This window comes from Galeopterus variegatus, unplaced genomic scaffold (genome assembly GCF_000696425.1).
Source record: "Galeopterus variegatus unplaced genomic scaffold, G_variegatus-3.0.2 Scaffold351, whole genome shotgun sequence".
NCBI lineage: Eukaryota > Metazoa > Chordata > Mammalia > Dermoptera > Cynocephalidae > Galeopterus > Galeopterus variegatus.
Window position 1 is genome coordinate 356,597 of NW_007726462.1, and position 10,252 is coordinate 366,848.

Genomic DNA, 10,252 nt, shown 5'->3' on the forward strand with positions numbered 1-10,252 from the left:
TTTTTTTTTTTTTTTTTTTTTGTTTTTTTTTTTTTTTTCCGTGTCCGGCAACGGATCGCAACCCTCAGTGTTGCCCCCGTACCGGACCGGGGACCGGCAACGGGATCGCAAGCCTCGGTGTTGCTTCCCGCGCCTCGCTCAGCCAGTGAGCGGGAGCCGGTCTGTATGTGGGATCCGAACCCTCGAACGGGAGCGCCGCCGCGCTTCCCAAGCGGCGCACTACCCAGTGCGCCACCGGGCCGGCCCCTCGAAAGCTTTTTAAAAATATTAATAGGCGGCTTTTAATCACGTGCTCTAGTTTTAATTTTGGGGTGTCACCTTGAGTGTGGTTGAGCTTTGTTTTTAGATGTGTTCTGGGCCACCTTGTTAGCCTAATTTGTTTTCACATTTTTCGGGCTCTTCGGCATTTTTTTCCGACCTAGTAGCCGCCGCGAAGGTTTTCGTTTTTGACGTCTTACTACGCTTCTTCGGGGTGACGCTTCTTGGTCGCTTTATTGGGCCTTTTGGCTGTCCTGGTAGCCGTCTTGGCCTTGGCTGCGCCCGCCTTCTTGGCCTTAGGCTTGGCTTCCCCGGACACAGCCTTGTTGAGTTTGAAGGATCCCGAGGCTCCTCCACGCTTCATCTGCACTAGGGTGCCGTTGGTCACCAGGCTTTTTGAGGGCCCAGCCGGATGCCTCTTTTCTTTTGTTCTCCACGTCGTAGTCGCCAGCAGCAGCTCCTTGAGCTCAGCGAGAGACACGCCGCTGCGCTCTTTGGAGGTCCCTAGGGCTTTGCTGATGAGCCTCCCACACCGCGGTTCGGATGCCTTGTGCTTCGCAGCACCTGCGGGCTTGCGGACCTTTTTCTTTATGAACGTGTTTTCCGTGAGAGATCTAGCAGGGGTCGTGGCGGGTGCGATTTCGAACATGGGAAGACCTGGATATCACGAAGAAAAAAAAAAAACACACGTTTTTAAAAAAGTCTTAGTTAAAACTGCCCAGCTGGGAGTGCGTGCTATACGCACACGGAAATGCTGCGCTCTGATTGGTTCCCAGCTCAGTCTTCCAGCTTGGCTGCAACCTACTCTCAGCTCTGTCCGTGAGTTGTATTTGTGACATTTCTGGAAAACAAAAATAATTAAAATTTCCTGAGAAGGTATCGCGCCAATGTCGTTCTACAATGAAGGGGGACTGCTGAAGATTTGAGATCTTCGTATGTTGTTTTTCCAGTATTTTTAAACACGTCGGTCTCAGCCTTTGTTAAAAGCCCCAGCCTTTCTGATTCACAGGTCAGAATGACGATTTCTTGATTTTCTTAAAATATAAACTCTTGCCCTTGTGTCTTGGTGTCTTCAGTTGTTTGCTCTCTGGTAATATCCTACACATTTGTGGCTTCTCTTAAGTTCAATAACTGGTTGATTCTCATAGAAATTTACCCAGAAAATCTGTTTCATATGAGAAGTAAACACAGGCTCTCTGCATTTCTCCATAATACCACTAAGGGACACTTAAGATAACAGATCTTTCTGATAATATCTGTTATTTGGGGCTGGAGAAGTGTTATAATTACATATTGTGACTATTTGGAAGATTAGTTAATCTGGGGGGATCAGGAGTTCAGCATTTCTATAGGAAAATGGGAAATGCAATGACCAATGATCCTCCCGAAATAATAGTTGGGACCATAGTAGTTGGAACCATTTGCCATAGGTGGTGTCAGTGGAGACACAGAAAAAGACATAAAAGAGAGTTGGACTTTATGGGTTTAAAAATTATTTTATTTCTAAAAAATAAAATAAAAATTATTTTATTTCTAAAAAGTAAAATAAAAATTATTTTATTTCTATTGATTTTATTTTGGGTTGAGGAATCAGTTGTTAAAATGTTCAGGAGCCTTTGGGTCCAGAGACCTTGGTGGTTTGAACGTTCGCCGTCTGTGTAACTCATGTTGAAATTTAATCCCCCACGTGGCAGTGTTGAAAGTTGGGGCCTGTAAGAGGTGATTGGGTCATGAGGGTTCTGCCTGCATGAATGAATTAATGCGTTATCACCAGGGTGGGACTGGTGGCTTTAGAAGAAGAGGAAGAAAGACCTGAGCTAGTCTGCTCAGCCCCCTCATCTCGTAACAGTCTGCACAGCCTCAGGACGCTGTAGGAATTTCCTACCAGTAAGACCCTCATCAGATGTGTCCCCTCAGTGGACTTCCTAGCCTTCAGATCTGTAAGAAATAAATTTGGTTTCTTTATAAGTTACCCAGTTTCGAGTATTCTGTTATAAGCAACAGAAAACTGACTGAGATAATATCCTTCAAACTAACCTAATGACATACTTTCAAATGTTTATGTATGTCACTCCCCATCATTCAAACTGGATGAGATCTCTCTGTTTTGAATTCCTACACTGATTTCTTTAATGGACATTATAGTCTGTTTTACGTCATCTTCATACTTGTTAACTTTTATGTCTTGTAGTAGATTGAAAACAACTAAAAGTATGGAATTGGTCTTATAGTTATTGCATACAGACATTTATATAAAAGAACTTGCACAGACACATATAGGGAGTCTGTGTGAAACCAGAACAGAACTCAAAAGTGTCCTGAACATCCTTCTGTTGCTTTATTCTGCCATCATGGCTACTGCTTAAATGCTTGTATTCTTCATCAGTATACCCTGTGCAGTACTGTTGATATAGTAACAACAAGCTTGACTCTTGTTACTTATTTTGAATTGAATGAGAGCCACACCTGACTGGTTGGGGCCTTACACACCACTGAAGATGTAGAGCAATTAAGAAATAAGTATCTTGTTCTAATTTCTACCATTGAGCACTGAGTGGCTTATATTATGCCTCTCCTAAGAAGAATTAATATTAATCTAGATAGAGAATTTATGCTTAGAAACTGTATTCCTATTTAAGGTAAAATAAAGGAGTGTGAAACCTATGGGGCTTTTAGTCCCCCTCACCTGTTGTAGAAATAAAACTATTCTGGCAACAAATGACCATTCTGTACCAATACAGAAGAGAGAGAAGGAACAATTTATTATTGAAGAAACATTAATAGATTTACATACACATAACGTAGCACAAAAGTGATACAAAATTAGGGCAAACTCTCAGATATTTTATACAGCAAAGCAGAAGAAAGAACAATAACTTTTTTATCTCCTTAGGAGATGGGACAGCACCTTGTGCCAATGTCCTGTGTATCTCGTGAGAGACTTCTAAGCTTATTCCACAGGTTCATTTAATCATGACTAGAGGTTATTTGGCCCTCGACCTTGGGGATATCTCTACATTGTTAAAGTTGGAAACTGGGCTTAATCTGTGGAAAGATTTGTTTCTATTCCTAAGGGTAGAGTAAAAACTTGGACTTACTATTTCTCCAAGAAAACTCTAAGAATAGAGAAGGTGATTTTACCTCTTTACCGTTTATAAATGGAGAAAATCATTGCCATTTATCTTTACACATCTGTATCAGACTACTGTTACTAACATGTTTTTTTATTTCAACATTTATGGAATTTCTTAATGCTCCTCTTTGCATATTTATGAAACCCAGAGTTTTTCAAGTCTTGGGTACCTCTAGAAGAGTAATTCTTAACCTATTTTTCTGTAATGGACTTTTTTGTATATCTGATGAAGCTTATGGACCCCTTCTCAGAATGTTTTTAAATGCTTAGGATAAATGGGCTGGCCAGTTCACTCACTTGAGAGAGCATGGTGCTACTAACACTGAGGTCATAGGTTTAGATCCCTGTACTGCCGAGCCGCCTAAAAAAGAAAAGATAATATCATAGAATTACAAAAGGAAATAATTATATTACGATTATGAAACTATAAAAAATCTAAATTGGCTAAATAGTACCATACATGCTTCTTTATTAATACGTTAAATAACAAGATCTACCCATGTAACTAAGACTTACTACAGTCTAGAAGGAGTGTACGTTTAAGTGATATCTTGCAATGTGATATGAATAATAGCACATGTCCTGACAGTTGTACTGTGTTTGTTGCCTGAATTCATAAATGGAGGAAATGCTAAGGTTCAATTGGAGATGAGCAAAAATGAAAATGGAAATTTTTTCCTATACCTATTCTCAGATCCCCCGAATTCTGTCTCTGTATCTCAGGTTATGAACCTTACTCTGCAATATGCTTTCACGTACCATAAACTCATGTAACAGCTGAGATGAAGTTAGTCCTCGTCACAGGTGTGGAGGCGAAAGGGAGTGATCTCTTTTTTCCCCATCGTAAGGGTCACAGCTGACACCCCTATAACAAAACAGGTTAACGAGAGAATAGCATACATAATACATTGTTTATTTGATCATAGTTTTACATGACATGGGAGCCTTCAGATTGAAGACCCAAAGATCCAGGACGAGCTATCCATTTTTATACTTAGGTTCAATGAAAAATGGACAGCTGTGTAGAACTGTGATTGGACAAGAAAGGAATGATCTAATGCTAATAGACTGAGTGGGGAAACCCAGCAAGGCCTGTCTGTTCAGATTCTTTTTGGCCTCTCTGAAGCATTCCTTACTCTCTGGTATAGGGTAGGACCCCTCTGGAATGAGGGTCTTAATTATTTCATGGCCAGCTGTTATATAGAAATTGGGGAAGGGTGGGTAGAGTAATCTTTTTAGGCTTTATGGATGACTTTGGGGAAAAGGAGTTCTGGTTTCTGTGACTCGTCTAGGGGAAGAAGAATTCTAATTTCTATGGCTAGCCTGGGGAAGAATGAGGTGCCAGGGACAGGAGGGCAGGAGACGGTCAGAGGAAAACTTTGCCTCTCAGGCTGCTTCTGAGGCCATCATTTGGTGTATTGTTTTCTGAGCTCCAACACACATCATGGAAGAGAAGCCAAATATTCTACCCAAAGCACCTGGAACTCCTCTCATGGGGCTAATGAGGAGTTGTATTTAAGTATTTATTATTTTACAAGTTCTCAAATCTAGGTTTTTGCAAATTCAGATACTCTCTTAGACTTAGCACTTTAGAGGAGTAAATCTTGAAGGGAGGAGTTGAAAGCCACAATACTATACCATACCATAATAATTAATATTTAGTGATTGCTCATTTGCAATCTAGATATTACTCTAAGCACTTTGCATGGATTATCTATTTTAAACCTAAGAAACATACTCTATGAGTTAGAATTTCTTATATATTTAAAACTAAGGAACTGAGTATAGCTTGCCCAAGGTCACACAGCTGGGGTGTACAGCAGGCTGTCTCCATAGCTTGGTTGGATGCTGTGATGCTAACTGGTTAGGGAAACAGAATGTGGTGGCAGATACAGTGCTAGCTATACTGTCCATGACTAAAGATATAATCAAACCATAAACTTTCAATTCACAGCAGATAAGGTTCTCATTGCTCTGGGATATACATATTTATAAATTTTCAAGGCAGCCCTCAGTGATTTTAACCTGAATTGACCTCTAAAAATGTAACCTTAATGTATTTTTGGTTCCCTCAGTAGGACTATCACGTCTGCATGCTGAAGAGCCCTGCTTAACCAGACATCCAATTAATAAAAGATAATTTTAGGAAGTTAAACAATAAAGAAACAATTTGCTTAAAACCATATTTAAAGTGTTTTATAAGGGACAACCGCGTGGATTAATTATTTCATATTCTGGGAAATCTGGAGGACAAGTGTCAGGCTTCTTCGTGGAAAGTCTATGAATCCTTGTCCCAGTTGGTAGCTTTGTTTTGTTTTTTCCCCAGGTGGCTGGCCACTACAGGGGTCCAAACCCATGACCTTGGTGTTACAGGGCTGCGCAATAGCTGCAAGTGTTATATGTACCCACATGCACAACCATCCCTAACGAGAAGCTCCTATTTAAATCCCAACCCCAGGCTCCACTGTTGCCTTGGGCCCCTCCCGGTCTCCTCCAATCTCTGACGCACAAGGGCGGGAATTGACGGTGGTTCCCGCCCCTGCTGTTGAGGTTCTCAAACAGGTCCGTCATGTTATTATAAAGGCGCTCAGTGTGCCTGACGGAGCTACAGTGTTGGCAGACTTACCTCGGTTGTAGCAATGTCTGGGCGGGGGAAAGGCGGAAAGGGTCTAGGCAAAGGCGGCGCCAAGCGCCACCGCAAGGTCCTGCGCGACAACATCCAGGGCATCACCAAGCCCGCCATCCGGCGCCTGGCCCGCCGCGGCGGCGTCAAGCGCATCTCCGGCCTCATCTACGAGGAGACTCGCGGGGTCCTCAAGGTGTTCCTGGAGAACGTGATCCGCGACGCCGTCACCTACACGGAGCACGCCAAGCGCAAGACTGTCACCGCCATGGACGTGGTCTACGCGCTCAAGCGCCAGGGACGCACTCTCTACGGGTTTGGCGGCTGAGTATTAGTTTTCCAGTATGTTTTCTATCACAAAACCAAAGGCCCTTTTCAGGGCCACTTAATCTTTCACTTAAAAGAGTGAGGCACTGTATTAAAAACACTTTTTAACTCTACGTTAAGAATATGTACTAGACAGCTACATGTGATTCTCAAGTTTAGTTGTTTTACTACTGTTTACTAGTTTTAACTGCAGAAATTGTAAGGTCAGGTCGGCCCGTATATGCTATGCATCTTATATGACCAGGCTGACGTTTTAGGACAGTCAACTGCAGCTAAAATTCCGCGTGACGGTCAGTGAAGCAAGGTCACAGTTAAGTCCGCAATGCATCACAGAAGTAAGAGATAAAGGCTGGTGTTACGGGAAAAAGTGCGGGGAAAGAGCCTGAGGTGGCGTCTAGTCTACTGAGGCATTGTTAATACGAGCGGAAGATACTAAAACGTGCTTTCCTGGACTTAACAGGAGTGGGAAGGCTGGCACATAAAAATCAGTAGTAAACTTTGAAGTATGTGGGAGACAGTAAAACTGGGGACAAACAGTTAAGGGGAATACATAGCATTCTCTCAAAGAGTTTTAAAGCAGAATGGAGAGACAGGCCAACTTGTTGGCTCTTTGCTTCTCTGAGCTGCTCTCCAGTGGTTTCTCTTGACTACAAAAGAACCTTTTATTAATAATGTACCTGGGGCCCTTATGAATATTTAGTTATGTTCACCGAGTCCTTATTTTTTGGCTCTTTATGTTGAATAATCTTAGACTTACTGCGAATTTATTTTGGTTAAATCAAATGAGTGTACTATGGTTGCATGCCAACATATGACAAAAGGAGCTGGAATGGGCCTTTCGAAACCAGGTCTTCATGACTTGAATCTCACCGTTTCCCCTAAATATCAGGAAGTGAGACAAAAGCACAGTCTTCAAGTGGGTTAGTCCATTCCTTGCTCTTATCCACTGTAAGATTTCTGTAGTCTCTCAGGACTCTCAGTATGTCACTTTGGTGTCCTTACAATGGGTTTTATTCTGTGAAGAATCTTGGGGGATTATTGTGATGTAGACTGATATTTTCCCAATAAAATTTATTCATTTTATCATAATAAGGGCATAGCTGGACAGGTGGCAGTCTATCCAGGGGCAACATTTCCTGGCCTTTTTGACAGCAGATGTGAGCATGTGGCCAATTCTAACAAACGTGAGAAGTTACAAAAGTCACTCTCAGATCTAGGCTTTAAAACTTTTTATGTTGCCTTCTTTCCTCTTCCCACCGGTTATAAAGGTGTTGATTTTTTTTTTTTTTTTTTGCGCTGGCGGGTATGGGGATCTGAACCCTTGACCTTGGTGTGTTATCAGCTATCAGCAGCAACTGGCCAGCCCCTTGATCTTGTTTTGAGCAATCAGAGAACATCAAGTCCTAGGAGATGACAGAACATTGATTTGGAAGGAACAAGGATTTCCAATTGATCATAAGCTCCAGAGAACTGGACTAATCACAATGGATCTGTTTCATGAGATGAAAATGGCTGTCCTTAAGGGTTGGCCCATGCCTCATTTGGGAGAGTGTGGTGCTGACAACACCAAGGCTATGGGTTCAGATCCCATATAGGGATGGCCGGTTGCTCACATGGGAGAGCATGGTGCTGACAACACCAAATCAAGGGTTAAGTCCCCTCACTGGTCATCTTTTAAAAAAAAAAAAAAAAAATGACTGTCCTTAAGCTCATTTATCGTTAAGTCTCTTTGCTATAGCAGCTTAACTTTACAATATGAAATGTGGTCTTGTTTTCTCATTTATTTAGCAGTATGGAATTGTCTTTCTATTGACCTGAAAAACTCTTTTAAAGAGAGCTAATGCCAAATGAACCTCCTTCTTTGGTATTTCCTCCACCGTGTCCCATTATAGACAGAACACAGAGTGGGGCTCATTAATATGTTAGAGACCAGTGGTAAGACTGTCAATGTGTCTTAAGTAGTTATACAAAATACCATCTCCCCTTAGGAGAGTAGTTCTTAACAATATATGGATCAAAAACTCTTTTGAGAATCTGTTGAAGAATATGCATATGGACATAGACATGTCATGGGGATCATTCACCCTTTGAGGCTCAAGGAATTCCCAGGGCTCGATGAATTCCTGTCGATAACCTGGGGTCTATGATGTCAGGGCCTGAGATCTAAAGATCCACTTTTATGGATAGAGAGTCAAGGGCAGACATAATACTGAAGAACCAACACACTGGACAGGAGTGAGTTTATTTTATCACCATTTATTCACTGAGTGCAACAAACCTATATATTCTTGAGAAGTTAGATCAGGTCTTAACATTTTGTAATTCAGAATACAAGATAGCCCATTCTGAAAAATTTTAATTCTTAGTGGCCTGAAGGCCCAAACTGACTGAATCTCACAAGATTTAGGAGTAAATAAAAACAGTGGGGAGTTTATTTTCAGCCTGATTAAGGAAGAAGTTTGTGAATTTTATCTTGAGACCCTTTAAACTTGTCTTCCATTGGCCATCTTAGTAAATATATTTAATAAGGCCTAAATATTTAGTAGGCTATGTTATTAAGCAAATCATATATTAAGGTAAAAAGGAATGTTTTAATTCCCCTCTTTTTTTTTTTTTTTTTTTTTAAAGATGACCACGGTAAGGGGATCTTAACTCTTGACTTTGGTGTTGTCAGCATCATGCTCTCCCAAGTCAGCCATCTGGCCATCCTTATATAGGGATCCGAACCCGTGGCCTTGGTGTTATCAGCACCACACTCTCCCAAGTGAGCCACAGCCCAGCCATTCAATTTCCCTGCTGAGGTTTTTTGGAAACCTTGTACCGAGGGATGCTTACGTATGATTTGTCTTTGTTCAAGTTATTTAACCTCTCTGTGCCTGATGCCTTACCTATAGATAATAATAATCCCTATTTTATATATTTGGGGGTGAATAAAATTAAATATTTGTTAAGCATTTTGACCAATTGCCATGAGCCGTCCTGCTATAGGGAACGGCATGGGAGCCTGAGTGATACCCCTTGTTCTGCAGGCTACCAGGGGGTCCCGTGTCTGGCACAGCTCTGTTGGGTTTTTTGTTTGTTCACCTTTGGTTGCTTGACAAGGCTTCACAGAATTAAACAGCCTAACCTTTTGGCTTAGTATGGCTTTGGGAAATTCCCTGGAGTTTCTCAAAAGACATGTTAAAATACATCAAAATTAACTGGTTTATTTAAAAGATATTGTCAGTACTAAAGGTGTTTTTTTTTTTTTTTTTTTTTAAAGATGACCGGTAAGGGGATCTTAACCCTTGACTTGGTGTTGTCAGCACCACGCTCAGCCAGTGAGCGAACCGGCCATCCCTCTGTGGGATCCGAACCTGGGGCCTTGGTGTTATTAGCACTGCACTCTACCGAGTGAGCCACGGGCCGGCCCAAGAATTGTGGTTCAAACTAAAAGTCTGATGCTCTTCAAAGCCAAACATGCTGCTATTGTATAGTTTCCTGGCCATAAGCCACAGGCTTTGGGGTGAACTATTGATGCATGACTAGATGTTTTTGTCACGGCATGAGTGCCTTGGAATGTTTTGGCCTTTCTTTTTCTTTTTTTCTTTTTTTTTTGTCTTTATTGTGACCGGCCGCACTGCGCTCAGTGGCCATCCCTATATAGGATCCGAACCCGCGCGGCGGGAGCACTGCTGTGCTCCCAGCGCCACACTCTCCTGAGTGCGCCACGGGGCCGGCCCGACCTTTCTTTTTCAATAGAAACAAAATAAAAAATGTTTTTATTAAAAGTTGGGGCCGGCCCATGGCTCACTCGGGAGAGTGTGGTGCTGATAACACCAAGGCCATGGTTCGGATCCTATATAGGGACGGCCGGTTTGCTCACTGGCTGAGCGTGGTGCTAACAACACCAAGCCAAGGGTTGAGATCCC

The 10,252-nt window shown here is 42.0% G+C and overlaps 3 protein-coding genes across 3 annotated transcripts in view; 2 read left to right on the top strand and 1 right to left on the bottom strand.

Annotated features, from left to right (window-relative positions):
- Positions 1-10,252, top strand: part of LOC103586557 (histone H2A type 1) — a 19,994-nt gene that overhangs the window by 2,327 nt on the left and 7,415 nt on the right. The window lies entirely within an intron of this gene.
- LOC103586556 (histone H3.1-like) overlaps positions 1-10,252 on the top strand; it is an 18,337-nt gene that overhangs the window by 821 nt on the left and 7,264 nt on the right. Inside the window, exon 2 of the mRNA XM_008567852.1 lies at positions 6,012-6,356. Within this exon, the coding sequence (XP_008566074.1) occupies positions 6,012-6,342 (331 nt within the window). The 3' untranslated portion in view covers positions 6,343-6,356. The remainder of the gene's footprint in view (positions 1-6,011; positions 6,357-10,252) is intronic.
- LOC103586555 (histone H1.4-like) lies at positions 408-933 on the bottom strand. The gene has a single exon (XM_008567851.1). The coding sequence runs from the start codon at positions 905-907 to the stop codon at positions 458-460; it is 450 nt and encodes a 149-aa protein (XP_008566073.1). The 5' UTR covers positions 908-933; the 3' UTR covers positions 408-457.

Coding starts and splice junctions, on each gene's coding strand:
- LOC103586555 (XM_008567851.1), bottom strand. CDS start 907: ATGTTCGAAATCGCACCCGCCACGACCCCTGCTAGATCTCTCACGGAA.